The 23,315-nt window shown below is 32.0% G+C and overlaps 4 protein-coding genes across 5 annotated transcripts; 1 reads left to right on the forward strand and 3 right to left on the reverse strand.

Annotated features, from left to right (window-relative positions):
* Positions 1–199: 199 nt before the first annotated feature.
* On the reverse strand, positions 200–5,073 carry LOC148197416 (origin of replication complex subunit 4-like). Its single transcript, XM_088093166.1, has 16 exons — positions 4,944–5,073; positions 4,762–4,852; positions 4,624–4,680; positions 4,262–4,309; positions 2,914–2,964; positions 2,778–2,821; positions 2,639–2,702; positions 2,363–2,449; positions 2,013–2,104; positions 1,855–1,936; positions 1,482–1,567; positions 1,288–1,397; positions 1,040–1,132; positions 909–973; positions 637–780; positions 200–389 (listed from the first exon to the last, which is right to left on the reverse strand). The coding sequence occupies exons 1-16, from the start codon at positions 5,045–5,047 to the stop codon at positions 354–356; spliced, it is 1,254 nt and encodes a 417-aa protein (XP_087949292.1). The 5' UTR covers positions 5,048–5,073; the 3' UTR covers positions 200–353.
* A 2,576-nt stretch (positions 5,074–7,649) lies between these two features.
* Positions 7,650–11,834, forward strand: LOC124824359 (sec-independent protein translocase protein TATC, chloroplastic). 2 transcript variants are annotated; one of them, XM_088093274.1, is made up of 4 exons: positions 7,650–7,999; positions 8,663–8,970; positions 10,839–11,129; positions 11,509–11,834. In XM_088093274.1, exons 1-4 carry the CDS (start codon positions 7,756–7,758, stop codon positions 11,716–11,718), a joined length of 1,053 nt encoding a protein of 350 aa, XP_087949400.1. In that variant the 5' UTR covers positions 7,650–7,755; the 3' UTR covers positions 11,719–11,834. The 2 variants fall into 2 exon arrangements, with proteins under 2 accessions (XP_087949400.1, XP_047152744.2); XM_047296788.2 differs by having other exon boundaries at positions 7,654–7,999; positions 8,654–8,970.
* A 384-nt stretch (positions 11,835–12,218) lies between these two features.
* Positions 12,219–14,905, reverse strand: LOC124824358 (uncharacterized). The gene is made up of 4 exons (XM_047296786.2): positions 14,665–14,905; positions 14,486–14,579; positions 13,942–14,151; positions 12,219–13,115 (listed from the first exon to the last, which is right to left on the reverse strand). The coding sequence occupies exons 1-4, from the start codon at positions 14,746–14,748 to the stop codon at positions 12,397–12,399; spliced, it is 1,107 nt and encodes a 368-aa protein (XP_047152742.1). The 5' UTR covers positions 14,749–14,905; the 3' UTR covers positions 12,219–12,396.
* Positions 14,906–20,110: 5,205 nt separating this feature from the next.
* LOC124824354 (protein DETOXIFICATION 14-like) lies at positions 20,111–22,832 on the reverse strand. The gene is made up of 7 exons (XM_047296783.2): positions 22,509–22,832; positions 21,731–22,275; positions 21,544–21,630; positions 21,360–21,416; positions 21,010–21,248; positions 20,702–20,907; positions 20,111–20,426 (listed from the first exon to the last, which is right to left on the reverse strand). Exons 1-7 carry the CDS (start codon positions 22,746–22,748, stop codon positions 20,364–20,366), a joined length of 1,437 nt encoding a protein of 478 aa, XP_047152739.2. The 5' UTR covers positions 22,749–22,832; the 3' UTR covers positions 20,111–20,363.
* Positions 22,833–23,315: the final 483 nt, after the last annotated feature.

A 23,315-nucleotide genomic window follows, 5' to 3' on the forward strand; every position in this document is an offset into this window, starting at 1 on the left:
ATACAAGAATAGATGATGATATGCAACAACTTTACAATACATCATTATGAATGCATGTAGAAGCCACTGTATTGTGACAAGCACAAGACGGTTTACGGGGGTGTTTTCATGATTTTTAATTTATTGTTTTATGTAATGACGCAAGTCCGGATTTTAACCTATAGCAAATTGAGATCTGTTTGATCAGAAGAGATGAACCAAAAAAAAAAAGATTCATTTCTGTGTACATATATGATCACAACAAAGTGTCTAAACAAGAGAGACGATTTAGTAGACAGGCTGAATTACACAGAATTTGGAATCGTACCGCACAATGTAACATGAAGCACGAACAGACATGTCCCTCAAGGGTTTTAGCCTTCACGATCCATTAACTTTATAAGGTAAGCCTGCCAAAAATATGCAATTTGATAAGTATTTTGGTTTCTCAAAATTTTATTTTATCCTGTATGTAAGAGACTATTCTCTCATAGATGAAGCCCAAAAGTGGAGACTCCTGCCAACTGTTATTTTGCCCATCATACACATTTTGAGAGATGCAAGCCCCTTTACTTCCAAGGAAATCTTCGCAAATCTTATTTTTCAATCTGGCACATAATTAATATACAGCTGAGCAAATTGTGTCAGTTAACTTACAGGGCATGAATTATACGCTCTCAGTCCCTGATGTAGTTCAGCAGATGAAATTAAAAGCTTTACAGGACGGAATTCAACAGACAAATTCTGTCCTCTATTGTCTGTGAAACATATCATCTCAAGATGTAGAAGGTGTTCAAATGCCTGCGTACAAAAGGAGAAAAATACCCAAAGTTTGGGGTTACGGACAAATGGTAGGAAACATACCATAACCATTATTTGCTACGATAACATGTCAGGCTTAAAAAATTCATAAAAGCAGATTAACACACCCGTAAGCAGACACTTCTCGAATAATATTCAGAAGTTCGGAAGGAATCATGCATAGTTTTATACTCTGCAAAGTATGGCAGTCACGTTAAGGAATAACACAAAAAATTGAAAGAAAAACAACAAATATTACCTTTCATTACAGAATTGAAATTGCATAAACTTTTCTCTTTAACTTCCAATCTCTTCATGCAAACCAGAATATGAAGTTCTAAATTGGAGCAATCTGCTTGCATGTTGAAATAATAACCAAAAAGCCATTAGTTCAACACCCATTAAATGGGAACAGTTTATAGATGAATATAACATCAATGCGATGACATCTCTATACAGAAAGGATAGCATCCATCATAATTTATAAATTATCTAAAATTAACATACTTCTTAAACACTCTAGTTTCGGTTGTCTTTGGATGCTTAAAAAAGCGATTTCAAAGCTCTCCTGAGACAAGAACCCAGTCTGCAAATCTATATGAGAGACTGCACAGAATCTGGAAGATAATTAAATTCACAAAAGTGTGGAGAATATCTATATGATATTCAACAGCTAACAGAAGTGCTAAAAAAAGACTTACAGGAACCTCAGCAAATGTTTGACAGAGGAATCAACATTTAAATACTTTTGTAGGGTTTCTTTGAACTTTCTATCTCCTATAATATTCTGTAATCTGTCAAGGATTTCTTAATGAGGTAGACAAGTGTGAATTTTCATTGATCAAGAAAATACATAAATAAATTTTCCACACATAACAGTTTCTTTAGATGCGAACTAGCTGTTTTCAATGAAATAAGTTTACTTGCAGGGTTAGCAACAATATTTTGTTCTGCAAAGCTCATTAACTTAAGTATGAGAATAGTAACATATGGACAAACATGTCAACATGTGTGGATTATGAACTAATCAACTAGAAGCAACTTAGGAAAGCATTCGCAATAAAAAAAGGATACTTGGACCTTCGTGTTAAACTCAGTAGCATAATCATGCGGAAAGCTTGAATCGATTGGTAATGTCAGCATGTGCATTAGTAACCTACATGGCAAGTCAATCATTGCATTTAACATCGTCTTTAGCATATCTCAGTCTAAGGAAATTACAATCCACCTACTTCTGTGAATCTTCCATTGAAGGTGGTAAGAACAACAGCTTTCTATGGGAAAACCGAGATCGTACTCTTTTCTCCAATAGTTGATCTGCATCCTGCAAGGTGAACTATCTTGATTTGTAAAAGTTATCTTATGTTCTACAACAAACACATGCTATGATAAATTGTTTTCTAAAAAATACATATAAAAGCAAAACAAAGTGGAAAATACTTAATCCAATGACAATAATTTATAAGTTACAGAAATAACATCAATTTAATTTTTCTCACCAATCACAATAAGAAATTAAAATATTATTATTCACAAGTAAAATGTTTATAAAAGAAAAACGAAATAACTGCAAAGCACATACCAAACGGCAACTAATGCCAAGTACAACAGCCTGTGATGTAATTGATTGCATTGCATCTAACAAACTATAAAGTAACCGCTGTTTACCCTGCAAATAATCAGGATGCAAACATAGCAAATATATGTTTAAAAAGTCACACCAAAATATTTCAATGACCACAAATAGGATTACTTAATAGAGAGTAAGAGGTCGAAAATAACTACACTTATAACCAATAATTTAAACTACAAACTTTCGAGAAACGTTCAAAGCGCAAAAAGCAAGAGAAAGCCTTACCTGAGCAAACAAGTCAAACTCTTCCAGAACAAATATCACTGTTTTATGTGCTAATCCACATTCCCTAGAAAACAAAGATAGTAAAAGCTCCAGAACTTTAAATTATTTTACTTTTTCAACAAATGAAACTTTCACTCACTTTAGAATGGCAACCATAAACTGGGAGTTGTCATCAAATGATGCCTGCAGAATGTTCATATCAAGATAAAAAAAAATATCAAAGTACGGTAATTGTAAATGAATAGTGGGGATTTTGTATAGGTAGGTTATGTTACCGCTTTTGAGAATAGCAATTGATGCTCCATGCACAACTGCCTAGCTATTTCCTGTTTCATCGTGGTTTGCAACAAGAAATAAGACACCAAACAGGAACAGATACAGTGCAACCTAAATCTACCTGTTCAAACAATCTTTACTTGTATTGATATTTTTGACAGAGAAGAAAGAAATAAAAGGAATATGATGTGGAAAAGGAAAGAAGAGAAACTTATGAGAAATAAAATAGAAATAGAGGTAGTCTCACTGAAAAAATAGAATGAAATTAATTTTTTGAGATTATTAAATTTAAAAAGGAAATAAAAACATTATTTTATTATTATTACTATTTTTGCTATAATCTATGAAAACATAAATGGGGATTATCCTATTTTATGTACACATTATATTTTTATTTTACCCTTATCTATAAGAATATAAAATACAGATTACTCTATTTGGTGCATGTAGTGATGTAAAAAAATTAGGTTTGACAAAGTGGGAGTGCAACTGTGGCGGATGAGACCAAATGCCATATTAATATGTAGTGTGTTCTTTTGATTTTTTAAATTTGATAGGCAAATCAATTAATTTAAAATATATATAAAATATATAAAATTAAAATTAATATAAATGTTAAATTTAACTCATTAAAATAATAGTGTAATAGAAATTACAGACATAGGCACAACAACTCTTGTGTTTCTGCTAGTAATTATAATAAAATATTGGGATTAACAAAAAGAAGCAAAACTTAAGAGACATCCTTCCATCTGGTCGTCCTTCCACCCATTTCTGTACTATCCTACACCTAAGATGAAATGAAAAGTGATTGAATTTTGCTCCATTTCTCCGCAGGTTTTCACAGCCAAATGATGCACAAATCCAATAATCAACTATCTCCCTCGCTATTCCACTATTTTCTCATTTACCTCTGTGCCTGTGCAATCGAACTGACCGTGTGACAATAATTGAAAATTCTATGACATGCCTACAGTTCCAGAATTAAAATCTACAAGCTTCCTAGCTAAATCAAAGTGGAAGATTATCTTCCAATTAGTTGTCCCCTTCTGCAGTAAGACTAACCAGTCAATCACCCAAATAGACTTCATACCAACCTATGCGCCTATATTATTAAGTGTAAGAAGCTGACTGGGGCGGCAAACTAGCCATGTAAGAAACCATTGACTATATAAACAAATCACAGCTAACAAACGTCACCAAAGTTGTGGTCAGTAGTAAGTCAACATAAACAATCAGGAAAAACAATTCAAGAAAATATTAACACAAACAGAAAAACAAAGGGCAGAAACAACGTCATAGCCATTTAAATTAGTAACATTATACGCGGGTCTTATGAATGCTAACCTTGAATGCAGAGATGTCGTCGCTATGTAAAAGGCCATTCAACCGTATCTGCAACGAAAAATTTAAACTAAGATGACAGACATACTTCCATTCCCATAAATTATTAATAACATTATGTTTAATCGCTCATTCAGTAATATTTGAACATTTCTTTTTGAATTTTAGTCTGTCCACATACACGTTTTAATCACTCTGCCATGGACTAAAATGGATTAAAAATGTATTTTAGTGGCTAAAACGGATTTAAAAGCTAATGCGTAAGCCTGAAGAAAGTAATTTCTAAATGTAGGAATGAAGCAGTAATGATCGTGCAGACAAGACTAATTAAACCATATCATTATTTGGAGACAATGATTAATTACCACCGAAATCGAGTCTGGATACTCTTGCAGCAAATCTTGAATGACAACTTCCAAAACCTAACAAGAGAAAACATGTTGAAAAGACAATGGAAGAAACCCTTAAACCGATGTTGAGGTTGAGGAGAGAGATGAACACACCGCGTTCTTTCCGGAGCCGCGCGGACCGAGTAGCAGAATAGAATTGTTGCACGCTTCCGTCACCGAACTCGATATCATGAATTTCAGTTTGCTGGTATGATAAATCGGTAAAGTGAGGCAACCACCGATTCGGATTTGATTAAATAACAAGGAGAAAAGTTAACTGCAGGATAATTTCAGACCTGTAGTTGCTGTCTGGATAATCGTTGTTGAATATGAATTTGGGGTCGCAGATTCTGCTTCGAAGCACGTTCACTGCCTTCGTTTTGTGATTCTCTGGCTCCATTGCGCCGAAGATACAACACAGTTGGCGGGAACAACAAACGCGCCTGTTTGTTTATAAATAGTGAAGATCTTGTGTTTTCTATTAAATGCGGCCCAAATTCTATGATGGGCTTCGTTCTTCCGTTATGGGCTTTATGTCTTTCATGATTACACATAATAAAGACCTGCTCTGTAAATAGTAGTAAAAATTACTTTTTTGCTATTAATGTTACCATAATGAATTCCTCGCACGTGATTTGTGATTTAATAGTAATTTCAAACGGAATTACATTGTCATTATGTATTTCTTAAATAAAAATTTTATGTTGTCACTCTATTGTATGAGATCAACCTTACTCACAAATCGTGTATCTCGTAATTTATATCAACTTTGCATTTAAAAACCAAATCAACAAACAAAAACCATAACAGGTCTTCGAGGTATAATATAATTTTAAGTTAATTAGGTAGATTAATTGTATTATTTTGGTTTTTACTTAAACAAATTTAAGACTTTTATAATTTTGAAGTATTTTTAATAGAATTTTTATTAAACTTTTTTTTTATCTATTTGGTATTCAAAGTTTATATATTTTTTAATTGATCGTTTAATTTTTTTTCATTAAATAGTATGATTATAATATTTTTTTTCTTTGTTTTCTTATTTGTCTTTAAATATATTGAAAATGTGGGATTTATGGTTAATATAGAAAATACATATTGTTTCGTATTAATAGTAATAATATCCTTTAAATAAATTAAAAAAATATTGTATTTCTTGATTTGTTAAGACATACAGGTAAGTTTAAGTTTGTATAATGATAATATTTATAGAGATATTAATACTGATAAATATTAATGTAAACAAATTCTAACATATGTAATCATTTATACTAAACTTAACCATCTAAATACATGTATTGACATGAAACGACGCCTCTACTACTCTCTAGAGTAATTTTAGTGGATTTCACTTTATCACATACAGAGTTTGTATGTTAATGCCTTTGACTAAGGTAAATCCCTTACACTATGATTTCTTACTCCTTTCACTACATGCCCCACATTTATTTACTTGAGATTAAATGACTATTAGAGCGTCATAATGACTCCTAATATGTAATTCATACATCAATACATACACTATTGAAACCACAACAAGAAATTTTTTCTTGAAATTTCTTTCACAATATTCACCATACATTTTCACAACCATGTTCTTATCCCACAATACATATTAAAAATACATCATATCCATAGTAATTAATTTTGCACAAATCAAAGCATAAGAAAATCACAACATACACACTAACGCTCATGAGTGGAGTTCAACGTAAGACCTCTCGCAAAAGAGAGCGTTTAACAATAGTTTTGGTGTTTAACGCCAAACCTTTCGCAAAAGGTGGCCTTTAGCAGCAGTCTTAACAATTAGTGTTATTCTTATTACAAAACGCCTCACTCTGTGATTATAAAAATCAATAAGGTAAATATGGAGAACTTGCCTTACTGCTTATTTTGACGGCTTCGATCTTTAAATAAATAAAAAAAATGGTTACAAAGTTTATAAAAATATGTAAAACAAAAATCAAAGTTTAGTGAGATGAAGCTCTTTATAAAAACTCTATTTATATTATAAATTTTGATTGTTAAAATAATAAAATTTTATTATTCTATACATACTACATTCGTTATTATTCCTACTAAAGTAATGCATTTTTTTATCAAAACTTTTAATTATTTTAATATCATAATTGTAGAGAGGTTCCACACACACATAAATATCTACACTTGTAAAATATTGTCTATTTTAGATAAGCTCTCAAAAATTTGCTTTTAGTTTTACTTCAAAAAACCTCTTACGAATGAAGGTATCTTATCTATATATAAACTCATGTCCATTTATTCTTTTATATGATGTGAGACTTTATTTGTACCTAACAATAATTTTGTAATTAAATTACATCAATATATATATATATATATACATATATATATATATATGTATATATATATACACACATATATATACATATATATACATATATATACATATATATATATATACACACACGTATATATATACACACGTATATATATACACACGTATATATATACACACGTATATATATATATACACGTGTATATATATATATATATATATATATATATACACACGTGTATATATATATATAAACATTCTTATCTTTAAATTAAATTTTAAAACAATACAACATTATCAAGAACTCATTTATTTATTCAAGAATAATTACAAAAAATAAATTAATATTTAAATTTGTATTGATTATACTAAAGTTATTTGTATTCTATTATAATTTTAAAATTTTATATTTTCCATTCATTAAAGATGTACATCACGAAACAGTTGTGTTAAAGTTTTATTTTCTTGCATAATATCTTTAGGAGCAAGCAAAAATCCACGAAAAATTACAAGGTATTAAAATAGAAATTCCTGTTACCAATATTTTCCGACCGACATGAATCCAGAAATTGTGTTCTGCAAATTTATTTCATCAATTAATCTGTGTTTATAAAAAACTGAAACAGTAATTTAAAGAAAATATCTAACGATAATTTAATTTTCGAAAATTAATTTTAGCAGTTTTTCTTTTGTGTGCAGAAACATGCGAGTTAAAATATCAGGCGGCGAGGCCACACAACGTTAGCGAGCAAGCCAGAATCAAAGCAAATCGTATCCAACAAAATCAAAAGATGTTACGTCTCACCATGGGATTGGTAACCACCACTGTTCCCGCGAACGTCGTTCCTCAATTCGGGTCAGTCCGAACATCTATTCGGGTCGGAAACCCATCCGGGTTGAACTTCCCTCTCTCGCTGTCACAGAAGAGGAATCGAAGCTATGTTTGCTTGGCTGTGGATGACGACCTCAGACAGGAGCAGCAGGACTCGAGTACAACCGGTATTGGGTTGGGCTCCGCCCTTGAAGAAAGGCCCGGTAAGTATCACTGATACCCTCTTCATCGAATTCAGTTATTTCAATTTAATGTTATGGTTTATTCCTTAAAAGTTTTTATAAACATTTAACTCTGCTGACTTCAATTCGTACTGTTATTTTCCTTCTTATTTGTGGCATATATTAACCTTGTTCATCAACCTGCGTATTGTTATATAAGTTCATGGTGATTGATCTGGACGACATACAAAAATGTGGGATGCCTTAGTTGTATTAAGGTCGTTTTGAATAAACTTATCCACAAACTTATATTAGAAGAATGTGAGAAAAAAATCAATCTTATAAGAAATAAAGTTAATTTGGACAAATACAGAGTTACAGATTTAATTTTCTCTTCTGAAAGAAACTTATTTCATTTATCCTAGTTATGGAGAATTTTATACAAACATGACCTATGTCTAATATCGTGTAAGGATGCTACGAGGATAATTTCCAACAAAGATTAGTGTATATCGTTTTTTGTTCATATTATACTATTTAGCTGAACTTATCCTAGAGTGGTTTCTTGAGAACAATGTTAATACCGGTATATTTGAACTTGTGCTAATTTTTTCCCAAGTTAATTAATGATTATGGTGATATGATTTCTCAAGTGTAGTAGATATGGTCAAGATTCTAAGATCATTCTTATGTCAGAAAACACAGATCTTTTTGAGAGTACATCAGAAGAAATGCAGGGAAATTTTGAACAAGATGGTGAACGAAGTGCTATCTATGATTTTCTTTATCCTAATAAAGATCTTCTTCCTGATGATAAAGAAATGAGTGTATTTGATCATCTTGAAGAGCTGCGGCAGAGAATCTTTGTATCAGTTTTAGCTGTTGGAGCTAGCATTTTGGGATGCTTTACATTTTCAAAAGAATTGATAATGATTCTTGAAGCTCCTGTTAAATCACAGGGTGTAAGATTTCTTCAGCTGGCTCCTGGTGAATTTTTCTTTACAACTTTAAAGGTAAGATATCTTACGTTACATAAATCTCCGAGATGGTTGTTGCTTTCTTCCATATCAAATGAGCTCCGATATTTTATTTCCTGGTAGACATTTCATTAAATTAAACAAGTGTTTTATGTTGTTGATCTTGCTTTATCAGGAATGTACAAAGCAGCCTTAGTTCTTATGTCTGCCTCATAACTAGTTGCCAAATAAGATTAATGGGCATACTATATTTGAAATATCTATATTCTCGTGCTAATTGTTTTAACTAAAATCTTAAACTAAATTCAATCCAAATAAACTGTGATTTAGAAGATCGAGAAGAATGGAAACAGTGTGTTCATTTATACTTCGTCACATCATTTGGTAAGATCTCATAGCCACATGGTGCATAGTATTCATGAATGAGTGTGATGAGCCGATAGCTCAACCCCTCAAGAAGCCCAAGCAGGTGATAATTAAACCGTACTGGGCTAAGGATTACTATGCCCTTTTTATGATGCAGTCCCTCTAAGAGATGACATGAAATGAAATATCCATTCTCTTTTATATTTCCTTTATCTTTTGTCTTGTAGGGTAACCCCTTTTCCATCTCCCGTGTTACTGGTAGTGGAAGAGTAACTTAAGGATGTCAAACCTAAACCCTTTAAATCCCAATACTCTACCTCACAACCACCTTACACCCAAAACTATCTCCTCAACTTCACAAAACTCTCTTCCTATCAAAAAGTTAAACACTGCTCCGATGCAAGAAAGAAGGGCCCAAGGCCTCTGCTACTATTGTAGTGAAAACTTTTACTAGATGACAAACGTGCTTCAAAAAATTTCCATCTCCTCACGAAGAGGGTCCCATTACCTCATACATATTTAAAAAAAAAAGAAAAATCCAACCTAACCATGCTCAAACCCAAGGTGAGTTGGGTTGGCTCATGAGTTTAAACCCATTTTGACACCTCAACCAACTTTTCCACCCCAAGCATCACTTTTACCCATAATCACACACTCATCACTTTGTTGGGCCAACCACCATCTCCACCTTCCGCCACCATCTTCCACCAACTATCCTACCTTCTTTATTCTGGCTCCATTTCATCACTTCATTTCCTTATGTTTTCTATCGTTGTTGTCAAGCTCCGAAATTGTAAAAGAATAAAAAAGGAGATAAAAGATTATAACTCAACTTGTACGAGTTATGCATATATGAAAAACTATATTAATAGATAATATGGACAAGAAAAACAACTCATAATACCTTGGTAGAAACTAGTTTGCCCAACAATTTGTTCATTGCAGGGATGGGCATCTCTTTAACGTGACTACGTTCAAAGTGCTATAGTCTGCATGAAAACACTGTGAACCATCTTTCTTTATCACAAGAAGGTTGCACCTTAAGATCAGGGTAATGATGGGTTGATAGTCCGACCCCTGGAGAAGCCGAGTGAGTGATAATTAAACCCTATTGGACCAAGGATTACAATGGGCTGAAGTAAGTGTTGAAGCAAATTCAATAGTTGGTATAGAATCTTCGAATTTGCTTGTAAGATCTCATAGGCACGTCATATTCGTGACTGAATGGACAAAACTACTTTGTGTATTACCACTTAGAATTTGAATTAGGATCTACTTCAACTCCTCAACACTTATAATGTGAAGACTGTCGAAACTTATTAGAACTAGTCTATTATCTGTACTAGGTTTAGTAGTCTATTATCTCATTAGAACCAGTCAAAATCTTATTATCTTTATGCAGTGTTGTGTTATGTTGTGCATTTAACCTGTTTTTTCATACCCATATAAGTTGGGATCAAACCCTGAATAAAGATATAAAATAAAAGAAGGCAGGAGCTACCTTGATAGTATTAATTTTTTGTCACTCTGAACTGCAGGTGTCTGGGTACTGTGGCCTTCTTTTGGGAAGCCCCGTCATCCTCTATGAAATCATAGCCTTTATACTTCCAGGACTTACAAAAGCCGAAAGAAGATTTTTAGGGCCAATTGTTTTAGGCTCATCAGTTCTTTTCTATGCCGGAATAACTTTCTCCTACTTAGTTCTGACACCTGCCGCTTTAAATTTCTTTGTTAACTACGCTGAAGGCGCTGTTGAATCAATTTGGTCCATTGATCAGTACTTTGAATTTGTTCTTGTGCTTATGTTCAGTACAGGCTTATCTTTCCAGGTAATTTTTTTCTTCCTGGTTTCTCTTTCTTTTTTGATACACTAGCTATAACACCAACTCTTGACAGTGGTTATTGTTATGATTACATTTTTAAAATTGTCATGCATGGGTCTATTTGGAATTATGAACAATGTGGACATTCCAACAACATGATTCTGTTATGTATTCGAAAGAAAGGCATGCTATGGTTACTAAAATGAAAAATGCTCATAAGATAGTTTTTGCTTGGACTCCATTTGTAATCAATCACTCCTTTGGATTTTAGTTTTGCATAAAATAGTTGTGCCTTTAACCAATGCTTAATGAAGCAAGAACTTTTGAAGACACATGTACCTCCAAACTTTATTAGTTATGGAATCTAAAGGAATTCATATTGCAGGTACCTGTCATACAATTTCTACTGGGACAACTTGGACTGGTATCCGGAGACCAGATGCTATCAATTTGGAGGTATGTTGTGGTTGGTGCAGTAGTGGCAGCCGCTATAGTTACGCCATCTACCGATCCTCTCACTCAAGTTCTTCTAGCAGCACCTTTATTGGGTCTTTACCTTGGTGGGGCATGGATGGTCAAGCTGACTGGACGATGACCTTAGTCCCTTCTTAATTACGTGCCAGAATTTTCAGTCTGAGTAGATGTTAATGTACATTCACACAGCAATGTAGTGTATATTTTTATTCGTACCAGAGCATTACTTTTCCTGTATTCCAATTGATTTAAACGTATAAGTCTGTCGGGTCATTTTTAAATGAAAAAATTGTTTTTTATTTTCAAATTACAAACAAAAGAAAAAAGTATAATACAAACTAAATATAGCTTTTCAAGTTGAATCTCCTCGCCCGTATGTTTAGAGCAATAAAGCTTAATTGTCCAAAGAACGTGCCTTTAAGAAGTAAAAGTTAGAAGCTATCCGTACATGATTTTTAGGTTAAACATGAAAAAATGTGATTTTGAAACGAATATGACGTAAATCCATATACCAGATACCATGAATTCCAGTTATTGAAATTATAACAGAATTGGAACTGAACCAGTTAGATTTCGATTAATACCGAAATTATAATTATTTTCAAATGCAGGAGATGGAGATAGTATTCAGCAATCTTATTGATATCTGAGGTCGACCAGTGGCTTAAGCACACTGATATATATATATAATTGTCAATCCAAATGATCATTTTCAGAACTTCAAGAACGTCATATTCATTGAACACATTCCCAACACCCAAATAATAACTAATTTAGTGCACCCTGGCTAATGTCAGAGCTACTTATCGGTTAATGTTATATTTTCCAGTCTGGCTGCTTCATCAGCAATACTAGAATTACTTAGTTCAGATGCAAGCTGTCTCAGTGAACTCCTCAAGCCATTGCATGGCTCCATAAACACATCTGAGGAGCCTAAAAGTTCTTCTACCTCCACTTGCACAGTATCAATAATGCTGAGGATTTTCTCCGAACCTGCCTTTATGGCAGGAATCTCTTGCGGGGGATAAAGGCATGCCCCAATCTCATCAATCTGTCGACCAAGTTCCTGACACAATTGCAACAATTTCTCCAACGAATTTACAAAACTGCTGTTGTCACTTGGTTTTTCCACCTTAAGCAAGCCAATGATGGAGTGAATGAGTACTTTTACAAATGAAAGTGTATCAGAGACCACCTCAATTGCTCTTTCAGCCACTTTCATCTCTTCAGGCGACAAGTCGTTCCCTATATCATCTTCACTTGAATTACCATCATGGGGCTCTGACGCTGCTTCTAGACAACTCTCACCGGAAGTTTTGTCAACTTGATCATTGGATGAAGCAGGCTTCAATTCTTTCATCTCACGAAGAACATCCTTCACTGAAACAGCAACCTGCGTCATTCCTCGCCCAATTGCTGTAACATTTGTCGAAGGAGTCTTTTTAAGGGCAGAACATGCTTCCCATACAGGACCAACCAATTGTGGTACTGCTAGTTTCTGGTCTTTAGAATGGGTCCCTGTTGGTGTCCATTAAAAGAGAAAAGTTGTCAACAATCAAAAGAGATTACAAAAGAACATGATAATTAGAGACTATTCATTAGAGCATGCTGCGTGCATTCTAAAACTAAAAGGATCCTTAACCAATGCGTATTAAACCAGAAGTATCCTGGGATTTTATTAAATCAAATTTTAATTTTAAACTAGATTGATTAGATAATAAATTAAGTAACTGAAATGCATTCTCTAACACCATACTTGCGAAGGGAGAAAACTCCAAATCACAACAGAAAACCATACCTCATATATGGTTGGTCCCATACCTTATTTAATGAATCTCTCCCCCGACTTTTGTTGTATAGTATCGAATAAATTTTAATCAATAAAAGAGAGTACTAGGGAGATTGTGTTTCTTGCACAATTCATATATCAACTCCATGGCTACCAATCAACTAATGACAGGACTCAACATCACAAAAAGAAAAAACGGCATAAAAACCTTCTGTGAGGAAAACATAGCGTGATAGGACGAACTTAAAAAACATCTCTACCACCAACTAAGTATCTTAGCTAGGGTCCATCTCTTTCACTATCACCTAAATCATGAAATGGAATCATCATCAGGTTGCGTGTTTTCTCCAGAACTCAAGCACAGTATCCCATTCTACATGTCTGGCAGAGTGTATAAAAGGCATGGTTTAGGAGAAGCATGTTCTCATTTATATTGTTCACATCTAGCTTTTAGATTCATTCGACAGTCCAGAATCACAGAGAAAAAAGTGTTATTATTACTGACCAGCACGTCACTAATCATCATAGAATAGCATAAATTAATAATCATCATACCATATAAAGAGATTGTTTCCTTCATCAACCTGAAGCTGGAATCAACAACTTGCTTCACGGATGCATGAACAGCAGAAGACAGAGTAGGCCCTGCACCAACTGTACTACCATGGGAAAGCAAAAGGAAACCTTGCAGAGTGTTGAAGTATGATGCCATATTTTCCTCAATTGCTTTGAATTCTGGCTGCTCCCCGGTCCAAAGCATTCCCACTGCAGAAAAGCAAGACATAATTAATAAGACAATTGAAAAACTAAAAAGAAAATTTATGATATCCGAATAGTGCAATTCTTAATAAACAGAAGGCAAAAAAAAAACATTGAAAATCTTTCCCCTTTCATTAATTTAAGAATAGCAACAATGTTCAACACAAATCAATTCATGCAATCCCTTTTACCCTGTTTAGAAAACCCTCGTGAATGATCACAACACTGAAAACTAAATAATGACGGGGAAAGATCTAATTTTGGGAGTGCTAGAGAGCAAGATTGAAAAAAGGCATTAGAAAGAAACAAAATTTAGTGAGTGAAACTAAGAATGGCTGACCTGTGGTTGCTTGTTTAGAAACTTGATCACCCATCTTCATGACATCGTCCCAGGTAACTTTGGTCGCAAAAGACGGCGGTGTTTTATCCAAAACCTAGAAGGGGTGTGAAGAAAAATATGTTGACGGATGGTGATAGATAGCAGAGTAGACAGAAACAGAGAAAGGAACGGTGTCTTACCTGGAGGGTTTCGTGGATAGTGGCGAGGTGGGAACCAAGTACTAGATTGAGATGTTCTTTCTCTTTCTTGGATCTTGCAGCCATCTTCTACCCTTGTACTCTCCACAACTGCGCGCAGCGTTTCAATCTCCAACCAAAGCTTTCTGACAAGTGACAATGGCGGTGACGGCGTCGGGAAACAGTGCACTCGCAATTGAAGCTCGGGATTATAGGGGTTTATGCCTGCGTGGCACTTCTTTATCAACAATAAAATTGAAACAAAAATGCATATATATTAAAATAGTATTGTCATATAGATTATATTTATTTATAAGAACGAGTGTTTGTCTTTATATAACTAAAATTTAATATATTAAAATAGTATTGTAAACCGATTTGATTCATGGTTTAAAAATATTGAAATACAATTTAGATATATAAATTAAAATGGGTAAAATTGAAAAGAAAAAGTGACGAAATTAAATATATAGATAAAGAAAACTTTAAGATTGTTGAAATTAAATTTTTATTTTTTGATAAAAATAATTTCTGAAATATTTTCTTTTAAGAACAAAGGAGAAAAATATATTTAAAATATTCAATTAAGAAAGTGCTAAATTACATCTTGGTTTTATTTGTTTAGAACTTTGTGTGAATAAACACTTCGAATTTTATTGTACTTTATTTTATGAGAAAAGTTAATAATATGCCTTATTACTGAATGAAAATTATAAAATTAAGAAAAATATTTAATAAGTGTAAAAGGGATATGCTTTCCGAATGTAAGAGGTGTATTTAGCAATAGGCCGAATCAAAATAGAAGTCTAATGGGCTATTACTTCTTTAGTATATTCCTAGAGACAGTTGTTTCTTTCACCACTACCACCGACTCTCTACACCACTTTATACCTATTTTGTTCTTGTTCTAAAATGGATGTCAACATTCATTTCACCTTCAACGGATGTTGACATACGTGAACAGATTTGATATATGTAAACGAATGTTGACATACCTGAACGGATGTTGACATTCATTTACATATTTTATATTTTAGTTTATTACTTTTATTTAAAAAAAATCTTCAACAGATGTGGTCACATTCGTTAACGGATGTGGCACATCCGTTTTAATAAATTTTTTAAAAATATTTTGATTATTATTTAAATAATAATACATAAATTAAATTAATAATAATTATTTTATTAAATAAAATAAAATTAATTTATAAATAATTAAGTAATAGTTTTAAAAAAAATAAATAATATTTATATATTAATTTAAAACATAATAAATTAAAAAACAAAAAACTTAAAAAGAAAACTATAATGGATGTCGCGATATCCATTAATGGATAACGGATGTGGCACATCTGTTTTAATAAATGTTTTAAAAATATTTTGATTATTATTTAAATAATAATATATAAATTAAATTAATAATTATTATTTTATTAAATAAAATAAAATTAATTTATAAATAATTAAGTAATAATTTAAAAAAAATAAATAATATTTATATATTAATTTAAAATATAATAAATTAGAAAACAAAAAACTAAAAAAAAAACTGCAACAGATGCCACATCCGTTACGGATGTGACACATCCGTTTTAATAAAAAAATTAAAAATATTTTAATTATTATTTAAATAAAAATACATAAATTAAATTAATTATTATTATTTTATTAAATTAAATTAATTTATAAATAATTATTTAATAATTTAAAAAAAATTATATATTAATTTAAAATGCAATAAATTAAAATACTAAAAACTAAAACAAAAAGAAAAAAACTTAACGGATGTCATCCGTTGAATAATTTTTTCTTCAAGGGATGTCGACATCCGTTTAAGAAAAGAGGTGGGGGTGTAAGATATTTTAAAATATAAAGGATAGTTTTGGAATTTTAAAAAATGTAGTGGTGCAGGGAGCAATGTGGGGAGGTGTAGGGAGTAACCCTCATTCCTAGATCCTAAAATTCATTTGGGTGTTTCATCCTACACTTCCAACCATTTCATTTTGCACCTCCAAACTTTAAAAAAATACCAATTTCACCCTTAATTAAAAATGCATTTAATTTGATAGAAAATCGAGAAGAATCTGGTCAAAGAGTTTTAAACAATTTCAATTCAGGATTTCTCTTTCTCTTTCTTTCACTCTTGGATTTCGTTGCTTGTTTTCTTCTCTCAAGCACTCACACTTCCTCTTCTTCTGAATTTCATCTCTCCTTATTTTCTCTTTTTCGCAAACACACATAAATAATTTCTTTTTGCTTAAATGCTTACTTCGTATCCATGTTAAGAGATAGTACCCGGTTTTAAAAATAAAGACACTGGGTCCCTATGTTATGAAAAATATATGAATAAGGTTCACAAAAACATAACAAGTTCAACAAATCATCAAAAAAAATTGAAGATGAAAAGCTGGACAACAAAAGAGAGAGGAGAAAAAGTACGGTCACATCAGCATGGACTTAACGTCGTTGCTGTCAACTTAACGGATAAGACCTTGTTCATACACTTTTCATAACACAGTCAATGTCTTCATTTTTAAAACCGGGTACTAAACAAGAATTAACATTTTAACATGAGGACGAAGTAAACATTTAAGTCTTTCTTTTTCAATGAAATATGATGAATTTATAATTATATAAAATTTGAATTAATTAAATTTAATTTCAAATAAATATTTTTGTTTATAATTATGTAATAATTAGTTAAAATTTGTATAATCTTTTAGAAATTTGAGTTTTTTTTGTAATAATATATTATTTAATTTTATAATATATACAACATTTTTAACAAAATAAAAAAAACTAATACAATAAATTAAACATTTATAATTAAATTATAAAATCATAAACTAATACAATAAATTATACATTTATAAATAATATAATAAACTTAAAAATAATTTAAATAATTATAAGTATGCAATTTTTGTATTAACAAAATTAAATAATTATAACAAACACTTATTTCAATAATTAACTATTTACTATATATATATATATATATATATATATACACTATTATAAATACTAAAAATAATTAAATATCTTAATATATGTATATAGATATATAAATTTTTAGATAACTTTATGTTATATATTAAAATATCGCTTCTTATCTACATTTATATGTCAAGAAACAAAAAAAAACTTAATAAATTACTCATTTTAAAATAATACAAACATATTCAAATAATTCAAATATATATTATGTACCAGTAGGGATCGGGCATCAAACAGACCGGACGTCCGCATAACCATAATGGCCCAACCACGCTGCCCTTTTGCTCATCATTGGGAGGGGTCGAGCGTGATAGGCCGGTCGTCCGTATGTACATAATTGCGCAACCTTGCCACTTGCCATTCAGATAAACAACAACTCGTATGAGGCCGGTCGTTCGTGCCGCCATCTAACCAGATTGCCTCTATGGACCGGCCGGTCGTAAGGCCAAACTTCGAGAGATCAGCCGGCCGCGTCGCTAATTAACCAGGTTTAAGGTAAGTAGTGGTTAAAAGCTATTCGGCTGAATTTGGGCCGTGATTAACTTTTCACTAATCCCAAACCCATAGCAAAAACTATAATTACAGATCCAATGTGGGTGGTAGATAGGTTGCATGCACATTTATTACTGTTCTATCGAAAAATGTCATTGCTCTCAAACTGACTTTGACATCGGAAAATCTTTCGCAGGTCTCCCACCCGCACGCAAAGGAGGAAATCGAGAAGTAAGGAGTGAGAACCGGACATTCGAGAGACGAGAAGAGGAGGACGTGAAGGCATTTGACAACTCAGCCCCTTCAACCGAAACATATTCTAAACAAACATATTCAATAATTTAAATATATATTAATAAACAATATTTAGAATTAAGTTAACAGCTGATTTTATTCAATTCTTTATAAAACAAACTTTTTAAAAAATTGTTATAAATGGATAATGAAAAAGTAAATAACGTATAATGTTAAAAATAAACACACAATGCTGTATTGGATCAGATATGGAGAATAAGCACGTAAACAGTTTAAAAAGTTATGTAAAAATGTATGTTGGATATGGACATCCGAGAGTGACTGTATCAGATATATCCGATTTCTTGTCTAATATAAAATATCTTCGTTCATCTCTCAAGCTATTTCTTTGACTAGCTTTTTTGCAGTCCATCAACAAAATAGAGAGTTTTCATAACTATATATGTTAAAAAATCCATTAAAAATGTAAATCGGATATGGATATACGAAAGTCATAATATTGGATGTCGAAATCTGATTCTTCCTTCATGTTGATATCCAATTTTTTGATTTTCTTATTCGGTTAATGTTTTTGAAGGTATACTTCTCGTCGAACGTCCGATGCCCTCTCTATCGTATATCCAAATCTAATAATATAAATTCATGTACCAAAGCAAAGTTTTAAAAAAACTCCAACGATAATGCGAAACATCAACAGAATGCTACCACCTACTGCCTCCAACCTCCACGTCCAAACTGTCTCCAACACTTCCAAGCTAAAAACTCTCTCAAATCTCTCAAAACTCAACAAAGGAGGAGAAGAATAAATGAAATTGGGTGCAAACACTCAAAGAGGTAAAATGGGGTGCAGAACACTCAAAGAGCTGAAATGGGGTGCAGGTATTTGAAACTATATATTTAAGTTTGGCAAAGGTTTTGTACCTAATTAAGAAGAGTGAAAGTACTTTTTTGGATTCATAGCACATTTTTTTTCCTTTAACATTTTTTCTATGAGAGTTGCAGAAACTAGGAAGGAGAGGGGAAGAGTATTACCATGACTAATTGAAGATAGAAAAGAAAAGAATCCTGAAGAAATTTTGATCACAATTTAATATATATTTTTTAATTTTAATTAAAATCAGAAACAAAATAAAAAATTAACGAAAAATTACAGTTTTTAAAGGACAATGTCAAAGTATATCAAAGTTTGAGAAAGAGACTAAAAATAAAAAAAATTTGATAACTAAAAACATATTTAATCCTAAAATAAATTTAAGAATGAAAAAATAAAAATAGTATATATATATATATATATTATATATATAATATTTATTTATCCTATTTATATAAATAATAAGTATATCATTTATTTATTGTGTATACATAACTTTATCGTCTCAATTTAAAATAACCTTTATAACCTTAATTCTAATTAACGTTGTCCATTTTTATTGGTAAACTAACATGGTTGGCGTTTATTCTTAACTATGTAAAAAAAGAAAGATAATTAAATCAATTAAGGATGTAATTTAATAAAGTAATTAAATATTTATAATATACTGTAGAGAGATATTTTATCTCTAATAACAAAAGTAATATAATGTTTTATATTTTTAAGAACTAATAATTAAAATATATTTAAATAATACGTAATATTAAAAAACTATATCAATGATTTTAAACTAATATAAAGTAATAAAAATAATAGGCGTACCATAATAACGAATTCAATTAGTATTTACACTCAGCATAGAAAAAATGTTAAAGGAAAAAAAATGTGCTATGAATCCAAAAAAGTACTTTCACCTCTTCGTAATTAGGTACAAAACCTTTGCCAAAATTGGGTTAGAAAAAGGTCACAAAATATTGTTACACTTGTCACGTTGTGAAAATATTTTTCCCTACCAACTAAAAGTAACTCAAATTTGATCTTTTCCGCAACCAAACATGCTCAGCTTCAAGATATCTCATCCATTTGCTTAAACCAACGCATCTTCTACAGAAAAACTTCCCTGAAATACGCTTTCCCTTGCTTTAATTGCCTGCAATCACAGAGATTTCATAAATAAGTACAATTTAGGTTAGTGGCACATGTGTGCTCTAAAAGCCAAAGTTACCAATACATGTCTAATCTGAATCTCAATAAGATTGCATGGGTTAAGATAATACTTTTCTTTGAATATGAGAGATAATTTCTTTGTTTTAAACTTCATATTCAGAAAGTTCGGTTTGCTATTTGAGAATGCATAACATTGTGAACTTGTGCTTTGGGATTGTGTCAAGTGCAGAGTCACAAGATTTGGAAGTGGAGGCAAACCTGTTCTTCCCAGTTTGTACATGTTGTTATGAGAGATAACATAACTGTTTGACAGAATGCGCCAGTGATTATTCCTATCCACAACCCTTTTCCTCCTAATTTTAACCAGAAGCCCAATATAGCAGCAGTTGGAATTCCAAAAACATAATAGGCTCCAAGGTTTATATATGCTCCTAAGTGCTGCCATCCACATCCTCTAGCAATACCTGAAATGGACAAGTATTAAAGAATTAGATTTTATGGCACAACTCAGATTCCATTGTACAAGAAGTGATGTGTATTGAAAAGTAGTTCAAACAAGAGCCAACCTGATAGGGTAGCGTGCAAGGAATCCAGTATAATAGAAAGACTCAAGAGAGGAGCTATATTTGTAACATAATCTGCCACGTCCTGTTCATTGCTAAATACATAACCCAAAATCTGCCTGCAAGAAAATATGATCGAGCTCACTAGAATGGCCTCGAAAGTTGCAAGAGCCATGGCAGCATAAACACATACTCGTGCTGATTGTGGACTTCCAGCTCCTAATGCATTTGAAATTCTAGTGCTGAATAACAACCCAAAATAGAAACCAATCAGAAAGAGAGAAAAAAAAATCCTTACTATAGTATTATTATTCAAGAATGTGAATATACACAGATTATTGTGAATAAAACACCTTGCAGCTGAGCCAATTGATTCTGGGATAGTGTAGATTGCTGTGGTGATGTTTAAACTGGTAAGAAAAGAGTTAACAACAAATCAGCATCACTTCAATGAATCAAATTCAAGTAGCAATTTCAACGCAGATTTTAAAACACACAAAACCATCCATGTCTGGAGGACTAAGACTAGTTGCATACCATATGGATAAGACTGAAGTTTCTAGTTCTGGATTTGGTAGAAGACCAGAAAGCAAGATTACTAGCTCAAATGACCACCATTCAAGGCTGCAAGGATCAAATATGTATGAAACAAACCAAGGGTGAAAGTTTAAGGTATAATAAAAACACAGCATAAAAAGATGAAATAGAAGAGGAAGAACCTCACCATATCATTCCAGCCGAAGGAATGGCATAGCGGATGAATTCTCCAATCCCACGGAATAGTTCCATTGAAATTGGGACTCGAGTCTTTTCACATTGAGTAGAGAATTTCATATACAATCCAAGTAAAATCACATTCAGCCAGTATGAAGTGCTGATAGAAAGTGCTGCTCCTAAGTTACCGAGTCCAGATTTAAAAACCATTAACCAACTGAAAGCGACATGGAAGAAAAGTGTAATGGAGGAACTTATGAAAAGGGGACTGATCAGGCTTTGCATCAAAAAGAATCGAACCAAAGTCTGAAGTGCTGCATAAGCAAAGAGAGCAGGGATCATGCACAAAGCAAATTTTCCAGCTTCTTGTGAAATCAAAGGGTCTTGGCCAAGTGTAATGAGCAGCTTCCCCAAGTAAACCCACAAAAGACTCAGAGGAAGACAAGATAAAGTAAGCGAGACAATTGCAGTGTAAATTTGAACACCAAATTTTCTGTATTGCTGTGCTCCATATGCTTGTCCACATTGAGTTTCCAGTGCACATGACATTCCAAACTGTTTGTACAAAAATGCAATTAATTCTCATATCTCACACACAATTCACAACAACTACCAAGTATCCTGACATGCATCCGTTTCAATATCCCATGAGAGTTAAAAAAACAACAGCACTCAGAACATAAAACAAAAAATAAAAAAGTTAACTTTTTTTTAAAAATAAATTCCCCTCCTTTGATAAAAGACTGTTTCATATTAATACGGTGTGATAAAGGAAAAATAAGACTTACGATGACACTGAAGCCAGATACAGCACAGATAGAGATGGCAATGGCTGTGCTGGAGAGAGCAAGCTTACCCAAGTGACCAACCATCATCAATGATATCATTTGTAGAAAATACTGTGACAAAGTCACGGTAACCATAGGACCTGCCAAATAACCGACCCTTTTCACCTCTTCACCAAACACATTCCATCTTATTATGCCTGAATCGCTCTCTCTCTCCTTCTCCAACAGACCCTTTTCCATACCCTTCCAAGTTGTCACCTTGTTGCGACGTTTTACGTGAAAATGTCACTCGTGCAATCGAAGGTTGATGTCTGGTAAAATAAGCTATTGATTTAGGGTACAAACAGAAATTTGTTATGCGTAAACAGTTTTATAAACCTTCAAAAGTTATTGGCCTTATATTTTATTTTATTTATCTAGACTCTATTATTTTATGTGGCACGTGCTGTCATATTTTATCTCCTCGTGGTGAAACATTATTTTTTAATTTTCTATATATTTTAAAACAATATATTTATACTGTAATTTTATTTTAATTCATTTTTATTTGTATTTTAAATTATGTAGAACTTAGAAAATAAATTTCTCATGTCCCTCAAAATCTTATTTATAGTTTAGAGTATTAAATTTGTATAGGATGAGCATATTTTAAGATAAATATCTTATAAAACCTAAATCATAGGTTTATTGTTATAATTATAAGTACTGTGTTGAAGATGTACTGACACGTTGGTATGTTATTTTGTTAACAAATTGCGGCAGTAAAATAGATTTGATTAAATTGTTTTAATTCTTTATACATAATTA

The sequence above is a fragment of the Vigna umbellata genome, chromosome 6 (assembly GCF_029865625.1).
Source record: "Vigna umbellata cultivar VRB3 chromosome 6, Vumbellata_1.0, whole genome shotgun sequence".
NCBI lineage: Eukaryota > Viridiplantae > Streptophyta > Magnoliopsida > Fabales > Fabaceae > Vigna > Vigna umbellata.

Bases quoted from the DNA above. Each gene is read 5' to 3' on its own strand.
- LOC148197416 (XM_088093166.1), bottom strand. From the start codon at position 5,047: ATGGAGCCAGAGAATCACAAAACGAAGGCAGTGAACGTGCTTCGAAGC. The intron at 2,822-2,913 runs GTAACATAACCT...AACATTCTGCAG, and splicing joins AATTGCTATTCTCAAAAGCG to GCATCATTTGATGACAACTC. The intron at 2,703-2,777 runs GTGAGTGAAAGT...TTTGTTTTCTAG, and splicing joins TTTATGGTTGCCATTCTAAA to GGAATGTGGATTAGCACATA.
- LOC124824358 (XM_047296786.2), bottom strand. From the start codon at position 14,748: ATGGCTGCAAGATCCAAGAAAGAGAAAGAACATCTCAATCTAGTACTT. The intron at 14,580-14,664 runs GTAAGACACCGT...CACCCCTTCTAG, and splicing joins CTATCCACGAAACCCTCCAG to GTTTTGGATAAAACACCGCC. The intron at 13,116-13,941 runs GTATGATGATTA...GGACACCAACAG, and splicing joins GGAAACAATCTCTTTATATG to GGACCCATTCTAAAGACCAG.
- LOC124824354 (XM_047296783.2), bottom strand. From the start codon at position 22,748: ATGGAAAAGGGTCTGTTGGAGAAGGAGAGAGAGAGCGATTCAGGCATA. The intron at 22,276-22,508 runs GTAAGTCTTATT...TTGTACAAACAG, and splicing joins TATCTGGCTTCAGTGTCATC to TTTGGAATGTCATGTGCACT. The intron at 20,427-20,701 runs GTTTGCCTCCAC...CTGTGATTGCAG, and splicing joins GTACAAACTGGGAAGAACAG to GCAATTAAAGCAAGGGAAAG.
- LOC124824359 (XM_047296788.2), top strand. From the start codon at position 7,756: ATGTTACGTCTCACCATGGGATTGGTAACCACCACTGTTCCCGCGAAC. The intron at 8,000-8,653 runs GTAAGTATCACT...TTCTTATGTCAG, and splicing joins CGCCCTTGAAGAAAGGCCCG to AAAACACAGATCTTTTTGAG. The intron at 8,971-10,838 runs GTAAGATATCTT...TCTGAACTGCAG, and splicing joins TTTTCTTTACAACTTTAAAG to GTGTCTGGGTACTGTGGCCT.